At 54.8% G+C, this 17,595-nt stretch overlaps 6 protein-coding genes across 6 annotated transcripts; 2 read left to right on the top strand and 4 right to left on the bottom strand.

The window, feature by feature from the left end:
* Nucleotides 1–708: 708 nt before the first annotated feature.
* Nucleotides 709–1,372, top strand: P884DRAFT_268627 (ribonuclease H-like domain-containing protein; the record flags this gene model as incomplete). The annotated part of the gene is made up of 3 exons (XM_069442214.1): nt 709–783; nt 835–991; nt 1,125–1,372. The coding sequence occupies 3 exons, from the start codon at nt 709–711 to the stop codon at nt 1,370–1,372; spliced, it is 480 nt and encodes a 159-aa protein (XP_069298816.1).
* Nucleotides 1,373–1,804: 432 nt separating this feature from the next.
* P884DRAFT_268626 (uncharacterized protein) lies at nt 1,805–3,892 on the bottom strand (the record flags this gene model as incomplete). The annotated part of the gene is made up of 5 exons (XM_069442213.1): nt 1,805–2,076; nt 2,263–3,279; nt 3,335–3,538; nt 3,617–3,714; nt 3,840–3,892. 5 exons carry the CDS (start codon nt 3,890–3,892, stop codon nt 1,805–1,807), a joined length of 1,644 nt encoding a protein of 547 aa, XP_069298815.1.
* Nucleotides 3,893–4,878: 986 nt separating this feature from the next.
* Nucleotides 4,879–7,073, bottom strand: P884DRAFT_276534 (uncharacterized protein; the record flags this gene model as incomplete). Its single annotated transcript, XM_069442968.1, has 10 exons — nt 4,879–4,967; nt 5,079–5,240; nt 5,332–5,459; nt 5,550–5,661; nt 5,730–5,956; nt 6,065–6,139; nt 6,205–6,275; nt 6,339–6,406; nt 6,467–6,543; nt 6,631–7,073. The coding sequence occupies 10 exons, from the start codon at nt 7,071–7,073 to the stop codon at nt 4,879–4,881; spliced, it is 1,452 nt and encodes a 483-aa protein (XP_069298814.1).
* A 1,573-nt stretch (nt 7,074–8,646) lies between these two features.
* Nucleotides 8,647–9,096, bottom strand: P884DRAFT_196766 (high mobility group box domain-containing protein; the record flags this gene model as incomplete). The annotated part of the gene is made up of 3 exons (XM_069438005.1): nt 8,647–8,676; nt 8,744–8,961; nt 9,039–9,096. The coding sequence occupies 3 exons, from the start codon at nt 9,094–9,096 to the stop codon at nt 8,647–8,649; spliced, it is 306 nt and encodes a 101-aa protein (XP_069298813.1).
* A 2,267-nt stretch (nt 9,097–11,363) lies between these two features.
* P884DRAFT_284033 (centromere protein H (CENP-H)-domain-containing protein) lies at nt 11,364–12,452 on the bottom strand. The gene is made up of 3 exons (XM_069443697.1): nt 12,057–12,452; nt 11,818–11,983; nt 11,364–11,749 (listed from the first exon to the last, which is right to left on the bottom strand). Exons 1-3 carry the CDS (start codon nt 12,193–12,195, stop codon nt 11,377–11,379), a joined length of 678 nt encoding a protein of 225 aa, XP_069298812.1. The 5' UTR covers nt 12,196–12,452; the 3' UTR covers nt 11,364–11,376.
* Nucleotides 12,453–13,049: 597 nt separating this feature from the next.
* P884DRAFT_298590 (autophagy-related protein 11-domain-containing protein) lies at nt 13,050–17,441 on the top strand (the record flags this gene model as incomplete). The annotated part of the gene is made up of 3 exons (XM_069444616.1): nt 13,050–13,117; nt 13,175–13,286; nt 13,350–17,441. The coding sequence occupies 3 exons, from the start codon at nt 13,050–13,052 to the stop codon at nt 17,439–17,441; spliced, it is 4,272 nt and encodes a 1,423-aa protein (XP_069298811.1).
* Nucleotides 17,442–17,595: the final 154 nt, after the last annotated feature.

Genomic DNA, 17,595 nt, shown 5'->3' with positions numbered 1-17,595 from the left:
ACAAGGCGTTTGCCGTTCATACAATATTATCAAAGAAAGAGGGAGCGCTGTGGAGGAACCGCCAATGCTGGGGAAGTAAAACTGTCGGGTAACATATATATACCGCACGACGGCTGCCTGGGCTGCCCCTCTTGCGCGGGCGGTAAGTTGACATTTACCTGGTGAGGGGGGTTTGGAGGAGAGGCGGATCAGCCGCGTAAACTCGGGGAAGCTAAAGATACTGCCTACCATAGCCTGCAGTTGGACACGCGGGGTCTCTGGCTGCGAGGTTGCACGTGGGCGGCAAGCAATCGAAGAGCCAAGAGGCACAAACGTCTTGATGTCCGCCTAATGTATCCGAAATACCTCAGGTAGGCGAAATCCTCACCTCGTGTAAATGCCATGAACCTAGATTTGCCAGGCGCAGGCGTGGCTCCTTGAACCAAGCCAGGCAGCCACGGTGCTAGGGGCAGCCATTGTACTGTACTGCTGTGGACTACATACAATACAGCGCATCGTGGAGCACACACTTATCTATCACTCACGCACACACACGCACACACACACTCTCCCCCCCTTGCACTCGAGAAAACCAGGAACACGCCTGTGGGTCTCGGTATACAGGAGAACATTGTGCGCTTTGCACTACGCCATCGACTTGGGGCAGGGCATAGATAAGCGACCAGCTCACAGAATCTACGACTCTGTCGGCACAGCACGCCGCGCCCAATGCCTACTGAACCTGCGTCCTCGGGGCTGCGTCCGGCTCAACAATCGGACGCCCTGGTTTGGATCGACTGCGAGGTGCTGTTTACTCTTTCTCTTGCCGGGTAAGCCACTGACCAGTCACTGCAGATGACCGGCCTTGATCCCGATTCCGATTCAATCATTGAGATCTACTGCCTCATCACCGATGGCCAGCTCAACTTGCTTGACGAGTGCGGATGGGGCACCGTCGTGCACCAGTCGAGGGAACGGATGGCTATGATGGATGAGTGGTGTACCCGTGTCCGTATGTCCCCCTTTTGTGTTTGATGTCTCGTTTCTGACGTGCAGGCTCCTTCCCGGCCCGCGCGGATGTATTGACTCGGTGCTGTTAGCCGGGACAACGGAATGGGCGACGGCGACTGACAACAGGTGGACAGACGGTGACAGTGGCCTCACTGCGGCCGTCATTGAGTCAACGGTGACACCTCAGCAGGCAGCGGATGGGCTGTTAGCTTACATACAAAAGTACGTCCCCCAAAAGGGCACCGCTCTCCTTGCGGGTAATAGCGTGCATGCGGACCGGGCGTTTCTCCGAAAGGCTCCTTACAACAAGGTCCTCGACCACTTGCATTATCGCATATTGGATGTCAGTAGCATCAAGGAGGCTGCGCGGAGATGGTGGTAGGTGCTAATTGTCGTTCCAACCTCACCGTAGTCCACCTTTCTAATCCCTCCACCCATCCCACCTCCCTTCGTCCTCCTCCTCCTCACAATGCTCCTCGCACCGAGTTTCTGTGGAGTTGACACGAACACGGTGCCCCAGTTCGGCGACTATGGCAACGAGCCTATGATAGAATCACTAACTGGTTGCTACAAATAGTCCGCAAATCGCCTCGGCCGCGCCTCGCAAGAGAGCTTTACACAAAGCAAAGGACGACATACTCGAGAGCATCGAAGAGGCCAAGTATTACAAGTCGGCCATTTTTGAACGTCGCTGAACTCCGGGTTGGTAACTGCTACTTTGATACTTTAACTATCGGCGTAACACCTCTCGACTAAGATTTCGAACAACAGTCCCACTGCATTCGCTCGGGCTCCGTCACCCCCAGCAGTCCATTTACGTCTTCACATCCGGCTCGTCACGACCAATGAATTCCTTAAACTTGAGCAGCTCCGTCGCCATCTTGATCTCGGGTTTGAGGAAGTCCTGGGCGTCCATGTCATACGTGGCAGGGTCGCTGCTGTGTTGTTCAATATACAGGCGGATGGTGGCGCCCGACGAGCCTGTTCCGGAGAGCCGCACGACGATACGGCTACCGGAGGAGAAGCAGGCATACAGGCCCTGGTTTGCCGACACAGAACCGTCCAAGTCTGTATACGAGAAATTGCCTGCCCTGGTCACAGTGCGGTCTAGGAAGAGCGTCAATGGGTTAGCCAACATCCTCCATGGTGACTTTTGCTGAGCACATGCACAGGGGGGAAGGAGGGAGAAAAAAAAGAATGGGACTGAAAGGGAGAGAAAGACGCCCATCGCCGCAAGCGCACACAAGAGGAATGCCTGGGCCATACACGTACCTCCAATCTTGCTGCCAACAAACTTGGGATCGGCCACCAAGTCCTTCAAAACTCCCACCACCTTGTTGGCACCATCCGTATCGACGTTCTCATAGTCATAGCGGGTAAAAAAGGTACGGCCATACTCAGCCCAGAAATCTTTCTGGATCTGCTTGATACTTGGCGCAACTCCCGGGTTGGCCACCCCCAGGCCTGCAATGATGTTAAGCCAGGCCACAATGGCCCACAATCCGTCCTTCTCCCTGATGTGGTTGCTTCCGGTCCCGAAAGACTCCTCGCCGCAGATCGACAGTTTATCGGCGTCAAACAGGGCGCAGAAAAACTTCCACCCAGTCGGCACTTCGTAGCAGTCGAGGCCTAGCTTCTTTGCCACCAAATCCACGGCTCCGGATGTGGGCATGCTGCGGGCCAGCCCGTGGACCCCGTTCTTTTTGAAATAGGGGATTAGTTTGGCATGGTGGGCGATGATGGCCAGGCTATCGCCCGGGGAGACGAAAGCACCGGCACCATAGATCATGTTCCGGTCACCGTCGCCATCCGAGGCGGCGCCGAAAGGAATCTTTTTCTTCTCGACGACCTCAACCAGGTCATGTGCATAAGTGAGGTTGGGATCCGGGTGCCCGCCATTGAAGTCAGGCGATGGCTCGCAGTTCTGGGTCGACTCGGGTCCGAGGCCGAGCTCTTTTTCAAAGATCGCCTTGCCGTATGGCCCGGTGACACCCGAGAGTCCATCAAACAAGACCCTAAATCCGGGGTGGGAGGCAAAGAACTTCCTGATGAGGTCGAAATCGAATATGTCCTTGAGCATCTCCACATAGTCGGCCGTGCTATCAACTACCTCGACCTCAAGATTCCCGTATGTCTTGACGCCGATCGTGGAGATATCGATGTCGGGGATGTTGGCAATCTTGTACGACTTGAGGGTTTTGGAAACCTCAAAGATTTTGTTGGTCACCGACTCGGGTGCGGGGCCACCATTCGCGAGGTTGTACTTGATGCCGAAGTCGTTCTGGGGTCCTGAGCCAGCACGTCAGACGCGGCCGAGCACCGGCCATGAAGAGGAGGCACTTACCGCCGGGATTGTGACTGGCAGTCAGAAGGATACCACCGGTGGCCTTGCGCTTGCGGATGAGGTGGCTGGCGGCCGGCGTGGACAGGATGCCATTCTGGCCGATCAGGAGCTTCTTCACGCCATACGCGGAACCGATCTTGGCAATCAATTGGATAACCTCGGGGTTCCAAAACCGCCCATCGCCGCCGATGACAAGGAAGGCACCTTCATAACCCCAGTGAGTGACTCGGCGTCTCGCAGTATCATTGCCGAATACCTAGCCCGGCGGGTCATGGCTCTCACCTTCAGCGCCTTCGGGGATGGAGAGCAGGATGCTCGTGACAAATGACTCGCTGTAGTGCGGCTGTTGGAAGACCGTGACCTTCTTGCGCAGGCCAGAGCTGGTGAACAAAACGAGCGTGTCAGTATCGCGGCATTCCGCGAAATGTACGACCAAGTTGCGGTGACGGGGTCAAGGGAAGCTTCGCGAACTTAGTGCGGGGGCGGGGTTAAATCAGTGACGTACGTGCCGGGCTTCTGGTCTGTGAAGGGCGTGAAGTCGACAGTCTTGACGTCCATGTTGTCTCTCAACTCTAACGATTGAACTATCTCTCGGAGGAACTAGATACCAGAGCGCTGAGATCTGGGAGGGAAAAAGTAGTTCAATGGATTATAGCTGTTGGCAAGGAGGAGAGCTCGAGGGGAAACGTGGATGCCCTCGCCCACTAGCCCCACCGCTCCAGTTCACCAGCGATTCGAAGCGGAACCACGCCCAACTCCATCCCCCTCGCAGCGGTGGCGTGTTGCGGCACTGCTCCTCCTCTTTTGTATGTAGACTACCCTCGAAAAAAAACGGAGAACATGCGAGACTTGAATTTTCATTGGAAGGCTCGAGCGTTACCGCACTGCCCAGCCCAACTTGTTGAATCCATTCTGCAATGCCCCGTTGGGCCGCTTTGCGCATACCATGTCCCATAGAGTCCCCATCAGGCCCAGACCTGCTCGGCTCTGCGTCCTTTCCCGACAGCGGGGCCACGCATACTCCTAGATTACTATCTCGGATACATTGTTGAAGGAAGTTAAACACCCGAGCAACGACAAATAACGGACAATGAATACGGAGAGTTGATTTGAGGAAGACGCTGGTCGACTGTGCCGCGCCTCGAGATTGTCGGGTGTTTTCACTTTAGAGGGAGTATCATGATGTAATGGCGAACGTTTTGACCGCTGCTCTAATGCCTGGGAACTTGCTCCGTAATTGTATGTACTCTGTAACGCACGCGATCTAGCCCGAGTAATAGGTTAAGTAGTTCAGGCACTGTCAATCCCAGCTTCGCGTCAAACCTTCATCAACCCATTTCCGCTACCTGGTCTTGGAGCAGTGACACTCGCCCTCTCTCACAGCGCTGCGAATCGATGGCTCGGGTGGTTTCTTGGCTGTGCTATCCGAAAACCCTCAGGGGAAGGGGACGGGTTGTTTTTTTTTTTTTTTTTTTTTTTTTTTTTTTTTTTTTTTTTTTTTTTTTTTGGGGGGGGGGCACGCAAGTGAACGCTGTTAGGCGGCCCTACGCCGCAGAGCCAGCCTCTTGCTCGTTTTCGGACGTCTCTGAGGCCGCGGACCTGATGGAAAAAAGTTCCTTGAATCTCCTGGCGGCTACGCCAGGTAGGAGTTAGTATTGCCGAGTTGCATTCGCGAGGTGAGAGGGGGCCGGTTCCCAAGTACACCCCTCGTTGACAGAGGAAATTCAGCCTCTCTTCCGCCTACCTTCCTCTCGGTCAAAATGTATCTCAAACGCCCCCAGCTTGTTCTGCCGCATGTTTTCTTGTCGATAGGTATTGCAAAACACGTAAAGCTGGATATCCTTGAGCCAGACACGGTGTCGCGAACGCCGGCTGAGCCATGTCGGCGATTGAGACTGATGAGTGACTAGTGCGCATGTCGCAGTTAGTGTCAATGCCAGCAACGCAGATCAAGCTCGTCTTGTCGGCCAAGAGAAATAGGGTGGTGCATTGGGTACCGAAAGCCGTCCAAACGGGACACTGCCTGAGTTCGCCTTCCCAGACTGCAGCGTGCAGTCGTAAGCCCCGTGTTTGCAGGTCTTCATAGACGATCAACGAATGCCTGAAGCCGTCGTCGATAATTTGGCTGGAGAGTTGGTCTGTTAGATCCCAACAAGAGGACTGCGCCGAAGGTCATGCATCGGGTGGTGTTTGAAGGAGAAGGAAGGGGGTTTACGCTTGGAAGAGACGCTTCTCCCTGCGCAGCTGGAACTCGTTCGGGTGTATCTGAACGGTCAAGAGGCTGCGGGCTTTGAGGGCGACGAAGGTGCAGTAGAACAACACCATCTCTGGACAAGGTCAGCGTGTGCGGCAACAGGGGTACACTCTCATGAGTTTGGGGTCCCTGGTTTCCTGCCTTCCCACGTTATGAAGTACAGCGCCGCCCAGAGTTTACTACATTGCTCTGAGCGACTCCACCTCTTGAGCTGCAGCGCACTTCCTTCGCGTTCGATGCAGAGCTCATGGGCACCAAGCATGGAGTACCATGGCGCGCTGTTTTGCAAAATTCTCATCAGGAAGTAGGGGCATTGGTCGACGGAGCTCAGGAAGGCTACGACCGAGATCGTGTCGTTTTCGAAGGGCCTATTGCACAGAACGACATCAGACGCCGGCGTTGGCCAGGGAGCAAGCAAGCGAACAGGTAGGCATTGTCCGGTTGTCACCGCGTTTGGGGCCGAGATGTAGACCTACCGCTTAAAGAGTACGGTCGAGTCGTGTGGTATGGCCAGGTGACCCCATGGGTAAAATGGGCCGTATGATTTTGACCTCGAAGCAATGTCAGCGTTGGCTGTTCTCGACGGGGATTTGGTATCGCAAACACGAGCACCCACGATCTCAGGTGTTTCAAAGCCGTCCGTGATGGGAGAGGGAGGGAAAATATTTGCTCCGCCCAATGCGAGTTCTGCTCAGGGGTTAGAGGGACGCCAAAGTTCGACACAAATGAGTGGCTTGGGACAATACAGACACGTTCTTGTACAACCGCCAGCGGCATCGGGTTTTGGCGGACCAGAGTGCCTGCCTGTGGCATAGGCGCTGCCGACCAAGCGTGTCAGTGCATCTATCTCGCGCAGAGTCACGCCGCTGGACACTCACGGATTCCTAGCTGCTCACGCAGTGCGGCCACCCGCGTCCTCAGTGTCTCGAGCGTGTTGAGGTCAAAGTTTGGCGACCTGGGACGTGAGTGAGAGATTGATTAGTGCCTTGGATGGCTGCAGGAGGGGCAGGGAAGCCGGGGCAGGGACGAGCGTCCGCATTACCTAGTAAGCAGCTGCTTCAATAGCGACAGGAAGTGGTTAAAGAGCACGAAGCGTTGCGGTAGCGGAAGACCTCCTGCTTCCTCGGTCATCTTGTTGTACATCTTGCGCCACCTTATTTCCCTGGTCAGGGTCTTCTCCTCGTAGTACGTGACGATGTCCTTCAGAGTTCGGGACAGGCAGGGCAGCAGAATGCTGAGGTAGTTGGTCATGAAAGGAACACGCGTGATGTATACCTGGGAACAGTCGGCGAGGCTGCGCAGCAGTCTACTTGAGTCGCGTATCTCTCCTGCTAAAGCTATGAGATGGCCATGGAACGACTCCGAGAGAGCTGCTCGCAACTGGTCCAAACCCCTGGCCACGATATCCGCCTGGTCTGCCTCGCGGCAGCAGCCCAGGAGCAGATGGGTTTCAACGGGAACATTGGCTGGGCCAATGGGTTCCATTTCTCGCAACTCCTTTGCCGTAGGCGCGCGGTGGCGGTCAACTGATGAATCGTGTCCGAAGGCCAGGGATGATGACTCTCATCGATGGTGCCCGCACATTGCCAACCTCGAACACCATGGTTGCCCCGTACGGCCGACTACGTGTCGAATATCGGCCCCGGGAAGGTTGAGTAACCGGGGACTGACAATAGCCTGCCTTCCCGTAATCGCGTGACTCGGCTTTTTGTGCACAGCCGGTATGTATGGCCTCAGGCGGGTCGCGGCTTGGAGTCTCGAAGTGGCGCCTGGTAATGGTGCAAAGAATGCGGCTTGGTCAGTTTGCCCGGAAGACGGAGAGAGTGAGGGGAAGCTGGGGAAGGAGAGTGGGAGAAAGCACCATCGGCTCAATTGCCCCATGAATCTCGCCAGAGACCCGCTTCCGCCGGTGTGGCTGCCACCTGACCCACGATGGAAGATATCAGTGACCACTGCCTTGAAATTCATCGGGTACACCAGCATTACTGGCGAGGCCTTACAGCACCATGACAACGGGCACCCTTGCGGGGTTGCTTGCTCTAATCCGTCGTCGAGTGCACGAACGGGCGTTACACGCAAATGTCGAATTAGAATTGCAGCAACGCAGCAGCAGTGGGTGGCAGTCGGGGGAGTGAGAGGCTGCCACGAAGCCGGTTCAATAGTCCTTGCACCATCGATTGGCCCTCGGCATGCAATCTCGTAGCCAAGTGGCATGGGTCCTGCAGCAGAGAGAACGACGGCTTGGAGAGGAGCCATGCTTGCTGCTGAGCCTCTACAATCGGCGTCCCTCTTGTCTCATATCTCTCCCACCTGTTCCTGGCCATGCCTTCAGTGGCGCGGGAGCAATGGAGCAATTGGCAAGATGTGGGCGGAGAGACCCCAGAAAGAGCCCCAGCAACTACATCGATGCCGGTTGGGCTGGGTCACTGGCTTGGCAGCTGATTAGGTGGCACAGGATATAGCAATTAAGGATGTGCTAGGGCGGACCAAGGGGTTGGTAATAGACTTGAAGTTTATCGATTACTCTGGTGGTCGAGCTGGGATGAACCGGAAAAAAGGCACGGATGAAGTATTGGCTTCCCGGACCACTGCGATGACCCGACCTATATGACAAAGCATGGGAAAGGTGCCTTTACCAATCAAGTCAGCTTGTTCATCGTCGACAGCAGAAGGGTAAACGAGGGCTGGCGCTAGACATCACAACCCCGCATAGCCATGAATAGTGAATGCATCAAGGCGTGAAAGGTCTCTGTTATACATGTCATAGAAGGTCCAGTACTGCACCCACGCATTCGGAATGGATCAGCTCTCATCCACCCCAGAGAAATCCCGCCTTCCAGTTTCCATAGCTCATTGTGACCCTTTCGCGAACCATGCCAGAAATTAAGGAGGAAAAAAAAAACGAGAATCAGTCAAAGCCCATAGCCGCGCCCCAAGCAACCCCGCCCATCCCAAAAAGATACAAGGAGAAAGAAAGGCATCGCGCTAGTGAAGATGGCCTGATACAAGTATCATCAAGGCCGGTTGCCTCTAGCACAATGCGTCGGCATGAATGCAATCAGGATGACGCGTCGTCATCGCCATCGGCCTGGGCCTGCTTGTCAACAATGAGAATGCAAGTACTTCACAATAGCCCAGGAATACTGGACACTTACATTGTACGCCTGTTTCTCGTCCTCGTACCGCTTCTTATCGGCAGCCGCCTTGGCCTCATAAGGGGCCCGCTGCTTGTCGCTGAGGGCCTTCCACCGCTCACCGAGGATCTTGCCGACCTGGCCGAAAGAAACACCGGGGTTCTCCTCCCGCACATTCTCCCGCTGTTCGTTGGCAAAGAACATGTAGGCAGAGAGGCCCCTCTTAGGTGCGTTAGGGTCTACGGGAGTAAGTCAGCTATGCAGTTCCAAGGCAACTTGGTTATCGCTAAAGCAAATCACGGCGAGCGTCACGCACCCTTCTTGCTGCGCTTCTTCTCAGCCTTGCCCGACCTGCCCTTAGCTGCTTTCGGCATGGTGACTGGTTTGGAACTGCATCAGGTTAGCGAGCATGTCCTGCAAAAATTACCAATGTACGCGGAAAGGATCAACAAGCTGATCAAGGATGCCAGGCATCTGGGTGGTGCAAGAGGCAGTGCGGGGTGCATAATTGGGGAGATGGAAGATCGGGGACAGCCCGAAGGCGCGAGGCGCGCGACCCTGCCTCTAATTGCGCGGCGCGCCTTGCTTGGCACCATTGAACCGCGAATGAAACAAGTCGCGACACCAAGGGAGATGCGACGCGAAGCTCAAAAAGGTTGACCAAATGTGATGGAAATACGTACTCTGACCAAAGTTCTGAAAATCGAGAATGTGCTGTGGCGTGTGCTGTCGAGCGATGTGTTAACGATCAAAGTGTCGGATGGTTTGAAGTGGATATGCACGGTATTGTTGGCGTTGTTGATGAATGATGCGCCAGTACAGTGTAGTTCTTGAGGAAGCTTGGGAACTGAGCAAAGAGCAAGGGAAATCACTCCCAAGTTCTGCGCAGCGACGGCGGCAAGAGCTTGGATCCCAAATTGGAGGGGAGAACGCGCCCAATGAAAAAGAGCAAAGGCCAGTCGGGAACAAGAGAGTACTTGAAAATGTACTGAGATTTGCAGAGGAGGGAAGTACTCACTGAGTTGGGTATGTGGAGGTCGGTCGTTGTGTGCTGGGAGTTTGTATGGGAGAAGAGGAGGGAGATTTTGCGAGGGGGAGGGGGACGCCCGTCGCTCTATTTTACTATGGGCGGCTGATTGAGTGAGGGGGGCGGGGGGTACCCCTTCCTTCCATAACAAAAAGGGCTGCAGCACGGGCTGATTTTTTGGCCGGTATTTTTGGGAGGGGCAAGGCATCCGACCCAGTTCCAGCTTTCAGCGCGTCCAGCACAGACCACCACATAGGTATAAGGTACTTGAATCTTTGTACAGTCGGACTGTGCGTTCCTGTACCTTGTACCTCACGAGCTTATAAGCCTGCTCAGCCTGCATCGTATCTCAAGGCTATACATACATTTGACTCTCTTAACCCTCACCCTCAACGTAGGAATGAACAATGAATATTGCTTCATAGAGTGGTCTTCTTTCATGAATGGGCTTTTGATGTGCCCGTATATACCTTGTAACCCTGAAACATAAGAGCTTGACGCGCCAGGTTCTTGAAGAGGGCTGCCGGAGATTGTACTTCCCTCTACCGAGGTACTTACCATTTGGTCAAAGACCTCTAGTTAGGTAGGCAACCTTTACCAATCCCAAGTCAGATCTGGTATATGATATATTTCCCAGACGAAAGTTCGAGAGCTTGCCTGTGGCGGCTGCTGTTCGCGGCTTTAGAAGAGGCCGCTTTATCACGCAGTGCACTCCTGCTTGACTACCCTACCTCCAAGTTAAGGTATAAAAAATAGCGACAGGAGGCTTGTACCACCAGATAATTTAATGTGCAGTACCGAAATACATCTTGCAGACTGGGCGAGCCTTTAGCCGTGTCCAGTTTCCGTCCTATATATGGGCTTGGAGGCGTAGTATCAAGGGGTCGCCTTCTTTTCGTTGATTCCGTGGAGGAGGTTGAGCTGCTGGGCATGGCTTGGCGTCGAACACGGTACCTCGTTCCTCTCCGCTGGTACGTGGGAGAGCACCAAACAGGCCGCCTGCAAAGTACTCCATACAAACCAGTAAAACCGCGTAGGATGGGCACGTCCCTCCGTTCCCTCCCTTATCCGGGTTAGTCGGTCAATCACACCGTTTCCTCAGGTTACGCACAAAATGGCACCATTCCTAGCGAGGTTCCATTTCTTTCGTCACTTGTTGGTATCTCGGCTCTAACATTTTTCATCAGCTCGTCAGACTAGAAGGCGCGTTTTCATTGCCGCCCTCTGTCCTATATGTAACGACACCTTTACATCTTCTACCCTAAATATTATCCTAAATCCTTCTTCACAAAGCATTTGGTCATTGACGCAATGCGTCGCGGAGGACTTCTGTACCAGCATTTTGGCTAGCTGGGCCGTGTCGCGAGCTGCGAGAGTAGCGTGGGCTAGAAGCTGGCCCGTGCACCCATTTGTTTTAACTTGATTGATAGCGCGTGGCAGCACACACCTGGGGGGCAAAATCGAAGTACGCAGTGGGCTCCAGTCCCATCTCTGGAAGCATGGAGAAACAGTGATGTATCGAGCGCAGACCTGAGGCACGCTCATCTGACCAGGGACTCCAAATTAATTCTGCCCTTTTCCCCCTTCTTCCCCCTCCCCCCCCTTTCCCAAAAACTGCGGGACTGTGTTATTGATCTAGTGGATCAAGTACTAACTCTCTGAGGCGCTTAACTCGGACCCAGTCGATACCGCTACCAGCGATAATGGCGCTTGTTGCCCCCTTGATTATTCGCCATCTGTGTCGGCTGGACTTGACCTGGCTTTCCAAATCAGCGATGCTGCTTCCGAAACGCCCGTTTTGGATGCTCTCGAAGTCCTGCTTGTGATTTTCGCTCGCGAGCTGCAGGACGTCCGCGGCCAACTCTCTGTTCCTATGGCTAGCTTTAAGACTCCCAACTTCGAGTTCAGCCAAACGGGCCCTTGCTGTTTGCAACTCTGAGTAGATGTTTGCTGCTTTGGTTGCAGCTATGTCCCGTTCTTGGATGATTGGTAGAAGATCTCTTTGAATAAAAGAACAGATCGTCAGCACTTCCTAGAGGTCAATTCCCGATCGCTGAGGAGAATGTACCGTTCAACAGCTGATGCCTGTCTCGCCTGGTGAACCGCGTTCAAGGTTGGCTGAACTGCCACCACTCTTTCTACCACGCTATTGCACAACGCGAGAGTGGCCTTTGCCTCCAGAAATCGGGTCTGGTTCTCTGACAAATCATGCCCAGTAGTCGGGCTACCAACATCTAAGAGGGGAGTGAGTACTAAAGACTCAACATTCTGACTTCACGAGGTATTTTTAGTATCAAGATCTCTGACCTGGCGCGCGATGACTATGCTGTGATTGAAGAAGCGCTAGCTCGAGCTGAAGCTGTTGCAGTTGGTCATAGAGGGCCAAAACGCTGGCCTCAGTCTCGGTGAAAGCGGGGGAAGATACGGATGGGGAGTGCGATGCCATCTGCGTGTTGCCAGGCTGGCGACGAGTAGTGGATAGTGGTTCCTTTGCTCGCTCACTCCCACGTCGTGATGGTGGTTCCGCCTTCGTCACTAGCAGGCGCGGTACGCGATAGCGATGTCGCTGGAATGGGGAGTCTCCAATGCTTGCCTTGGCCTGAGCTTCAATTGCACTTCCTCCTAGATGGTGGAGTACTCAGCAGCACAGTATATTCAGAGGAACGCATGAGGCGTGCATGGTGTGAAGCCAGTGCACGTCAGGAAGGTGTTAGCACATAGCGTCGAAGAGCTAGGATGAGGCATGTCGATTTCTGCATAAACCTTCGGATTCAAATCAACTTACCTACGGATTACGTAGCTGAGTTGCCATCCTCACAATAGCCCCGAGTTCTTCTGTGTGTACGCGCAGACGACGACTGTGGCTCGACTCGACTCGGTTTAAACATGGGGTGCGCAGGCACAGTACGAATAGCGTTGATCATAAAGCCCCCTAGTCACTTGGCGCCTGGGCAGTCGCCTCAAGCCTAAAGCCACTCTGGACCAAGCAATCAACACGATCAGCAGCTCTCTGTTAACTCCTCCCGCTGCTTTCTCACCCCAGGCGCCGATTGACCCCCCCAAAAAACTTGAGTACAGTTTATCTTGAAGTTTCTCCTTGCAGGTTAGCCACTGTGGGAACGGTTTGGGCAGCTAGTATTGAGGGGTCCGCGGGAGAACCGCATCGTGGCCGAGGAGGCGCGGACACAGACAGACGCCATCGACTACATCTTCCCTCTCGGTTTCCCCGACTCGCGTGTTGTTGGCCCGATTTTGCTCGCCACCTACCAGGTCATCCTGCTCTGAAAGGCATGCTTGGGCATGGCAGCAGAAGTGTTGGTGGCCCATACGGGCCAGCGCCTGCAGATAGATACCTCACAAATATCGTCGTGCGCGCCCCTGGTACTGTTTGACTGAGAGACGTTGTGTTGACCAACGCCTCTCAGACTCGACGATTTCAAGACCCTGGTGGCACGGCAGCTCGCAATACCAGCCCACTGCCTAGTTGCCTTGACTACGCAAGGGAGGCCGCTGAAACCACAGACGATCCAGAGCGAGGTTCGTGACCCCGCGGCTTTTACCGGTGCTGTGCGCAGACTTTGAGACCTAACAGCACGACAGAAAGAAATATACGTCTATGACACCCGGCTGGCGCAGCCACTTCCGCAGGGAACTCCGCCCGTTTCCCAAGCCGAACTTCCGGTTCCGAAGCGATACATCGTCGAGAATCCACCGAACTCCATCGAGGACAGCAAGTCGGTACAGTCATGGCAAGACTTGTTCAAGGCACGGAAAGACTGGGCGAAAATGGTAGTTGAGGATTGTCGGCAGATGGCCGCGGCAGCCGAAGAGCGATACAGCGAGATGGACGTCATGATGCGCTGCCTCGATGCCGCCGTATTTAATCTGGAGTCTGCCATCAAGGGGCTTGAGGCGAAATATCCGGAACTTCAAAAGTGGATATCGGAAACACAGGCCGACCACGGTGCCCTAACAGCGCGCTGGGAACAGTACCTCTCGCTTGCACGGAGCATCCCAGTATCACCTGCCATGGTACGATTCATGACGGGCCGTGATGTTGGTGACGCAAAGGGCAGATCGCAGCACAAGGCCACTCTTGAGGACCTAATCGACTTAGACACAGCGCGCAAGGCGGGTCGTCTCGCGCCTGCGACACTTCGCAAATTCAACGGCCGAGTCGCAGAGTTCGAAAAAGTCGCTACCCGCCTGTTCCAGGGCGCCAACGACCTATTCCGCGAATATGAGAGGACATCTGAGCGTGCTGGGACGCCTGATGCCGGAGAAATCCAGCCGCTTATCAACGACATAGAGGCCCTGACTAGAAAAATCGAGACCGACTATGAGGCGACTCTTGATTACACCAGCTCCACGCGGGATGCTGTTGTGCAGATCTCCAGGATCGCCTCGAACCATACGGAGCGCTTGCTGCCAAGCGTGAGCAAGCGAGCCCTCGAAATGCACGACATGCTCCGTAGCGCGACTGAGGCAAGAAACTCACTGGCTGCAGAATCGCTCGCGCTGATGCGCGGTATTTCCAATATCACTTCGCTGAGCCGTACATACAAATTTCAAGTCAATGCCGTGCACCAGGAGGACGAGTTCGCCACTTTTGACTATCTGCGGCTTATTCAACAGGTGCCTTACATGTACGCGTCCTTCGTTGCCGAGGCGATCAGGCGTCGTGAATGGTTTGAGAAGATGAAGCAAGACTCATCTACGCTCGCGAACGAGATGGCTCTGTTCCAGGAGGAGGAAGCCAAGAGGCGGCGGAAGTGGTACAAGTCTATCGGCAATACGTATGGCCCAGAAGCACCCGGCCTGGATAGCAACGTTCCGGGTCTGGAGGTGAATCTCCTTGGAGAGGAGGAGCCGTGGCCGCCCATGACTCGGGGGGATCTCGAGGAGTTCCACGTATTATTGCAAGCGAACAAGGCTGATCCTGATATTGTCGGAGATGTCGGCAAGCTCATCTCCTCCATGGACAGCCCCACGAGACAGCAGTCCAAACGCATGAAGGCGTTCAAGAATGGCAGCGTTCATGAGGCTGCCCTCGGGCGCAGTGGCCTACTGATTCGGGGGGATGACGATCTCCTACGGTCCCTCCAAGATGACAAGTCCAAACTGGAAAGCAAGCTGAAGACAGCTGAGAGTCGTGTGCGGAGGCTCGAGGATTTGCTTCACCGGCAAACTCAGGCATCACGGCCAAGCTTGGGCAATCTCTTTCAACTACCGAGCCAGCAGCTCTCTGACCGGGTTGACTCGACCATCTCCGTTAGGTCTCCCCAGCCGTTGGAAGACCGGAGGGGTTCTATCGAAGGCGCCGAGTTCCTCGCACAGCGTGTTCAGCAGCTGGAAGCTGAGTTAGCAGCAGAAAAAGAACGGTCTGCGGCCCTCCAGAGGGATCTCGAGGGGCAAGTTACGCTATGCAGCGACGTCAAGGGCCAGATAGACGAGGCCAACTCGACAAAGAAGGATTTGCTGGAGAACCTGGAAGCCCTCAAACGGGAATTTATGGAAGAGAGGAAGTCACTCGAAGACGAGATCAAACGCCTGCAGGCGCGGTTAGAGGATACGGAGGAAGAGATCGACCATTTCGGGGAATCTAGGGAGAACGAGAAGGCTTCCTATCTCGAAACTATTCAAGCACTCAAGCTTGAGGTCGAACAGTTGACCCAAGAAAAACGCGACGATCTCCTCAAGTCAGAAGGCAAGATTAACTTTCTGCGCGAGGAAACACGCCTGCAGCGTGAGACAATAGAGGCACAGGAACGACAGCTTCAGGCTGCTCAAGAAGAATCCAGAGACCTCCGCAAGAAATACGAGATGGCAAGCGAGACGGTTGACCTACAACTCAAGGCGCTACGCCAGCTTTGGGTCCAACTATTTCCCGGCGAAATCGCTCCCGATGATCTCGCCGACCTCACCAGCCAGATATCAGCGAAAGCCGGTGACGCAGTGACGAGGCTGTCGAGTTTGGAAAACGACATTTCCCTGCTACGGTCAGAACTGGACTCGACGCATAATGCCCTTGAATCAGCAAGAGCAGAGAGGGCAGCTGTCGAGAGACGCGTCTCAGACCAGGAGGCCACCTCGATACGTGTTCGTGAGGAACTAGCAAAACAACAGGCCAAGGTGGTGGCACTTGAGGGCGAGTTGGCCGACAGCCGCGAGCAACTCAAGCAGCTACGCGCCAAGGTTTCTGACGGCGAGACGGGATTTGAAACCCTGCGGAAGCGGCTGGAGGAAGAAGAGAGGAAGGTAATTTCAATTACAGAAGAGCTCGCTTCCCGACAGTCACAGGTGGGCAGGCTAGAGGAGGAGGTCGAGCATCTCAGAGACAAGCTTGAGCGATCGCACGTCAGGTTGTCCGACATGACGGCCCTGTTTGATGCTCGGTCAAAGCATGCAAAGGATCTCACTCAACGCCTGTACTCGCAAAACGAGCGCCTCGTCCGCCTGCTCGAGCGACTCGGTTTTTCGGTGACACGCCAAGAAGGCAGCATGACGATTCAAAAGATCCCTCGTTCTGAGCGCTCGTCACAAAACGCCAACGACTCTGACCCAAGTTCGTCGCTCCGTAGATCCGGCACGCTCAACAGCCGCAGTGCTATTGTCAATAGCGCTGATCTCACCCTCCTCAATTGGATGGACTCCTCGGACGCGGAGACAGAATCTGTGAAGTACGATGCTTACATATCCTCGCTTGGTGCGTTTGACGTCGATGCCTTTAGTGAAGTCATTTATCGGCGCGTGAGGGATGTCGAGCATATGGCCCGCAAGCTCCAGCGCGACGCACGCGCATATCACGATAAGGCTCGTGCGTTTCAAAAGGAGGCGCACGAGAAGATTGCGTACAAGCATTTTAAAGAGGGCGACCTCGCCCTTTTCCTCCCAACAAGGAATCAGAAGACCGGAGCATGGGCGGCATTCAACGTTGGGTTTCCGCACTATTTCCTGCGGGAACAAGAGGCGCACCGGCTGCGCAATCGGGAGTGGCTGCTGGCTCGGATCTCGCGCATACAGGAGCGGATTGTGGACCTTTCCAAATCGCTGAAAAATCCGTCCGGGGTGGCCAAGGAAGATGGTGCTGCCGAGTCGGAATCTCTAAACGACGATGAAAACGATAATCCGTTCGATTTGTCCGACGGCCTCCGTTGGTATCTTCTCGAAGCTGCCGAGGATAAGCCCGGAGCACCATCAACTCCTGGGCTTGCCAAGAGTACAGTTGCGGCCAATAACGTCGAAGCCATGGCCGAGAAACACACACGCAGTCGAGTAGGATCCAAGGGAGCAGGGGCGGGAACCCGTGGTATCGGTGCGTCGGGCATTGAGGGGGTGAGCAAGACGCTGTCCAAAAGCCTCGAGAGCCGCCGGTCAAGCACAGGCTCTAGGAAAGCCTTGCCCTTCGCGATGGGGGTTTCGAGGGGCCGGGATAGTGCTGCCGCCAGTGAGACCAACTCGCTGCGTGCCGCGCCCGCGGATACATCGGTGCCGACAAGCCCAACACATCAGCATGCAACCGCTCTCACCGTGTCGCATCGTGATTCTCCACAGACATCGACCCATGCTACTAATGAACTTGCGAGAACTACGGGTATCGACGAGACGTCGGCGGGAATCGAACCTGAGCAGCAGGCGTCAACGCGGCAGTTCGAGGTTCGCAAGGATGTTGACTCTCTGATGGGTCCCTAAGCGGCATCCTGGTTTCGGCTCCGGACAGCAAAATGCTCTTGGGCTCGCCCAACCTACCCAAGAATTGCGAGCAGAGTGCTTAAGCTGACGCGTCGAGTAGATGGACGCAATTGAGATTTGTTTTGGGACATGGATGTTGACTATGGGTTAGACC

The sequence above is a fragment of the Thermothelomyces heterothallicus genome (assembly GCF_042370625.1).
Source record: "Thermothelomyces heterothallicus CBS 202.75 unplaced genomic scaffold P884_scaffold_7, whole genome shotgun sequence".
Lineage (NCBI taxonomy): Eukaryota > Fungi > Ascomycota > Sordariomycetes > Sordariales > Chaetomiaceae > Thermothelomyces > Thermothelomyces heterothallicus.
Note: the sequence above shows the minus strand (reverse complement) of the source record. Positions and strands in the feature narration are given on the sequence as shown.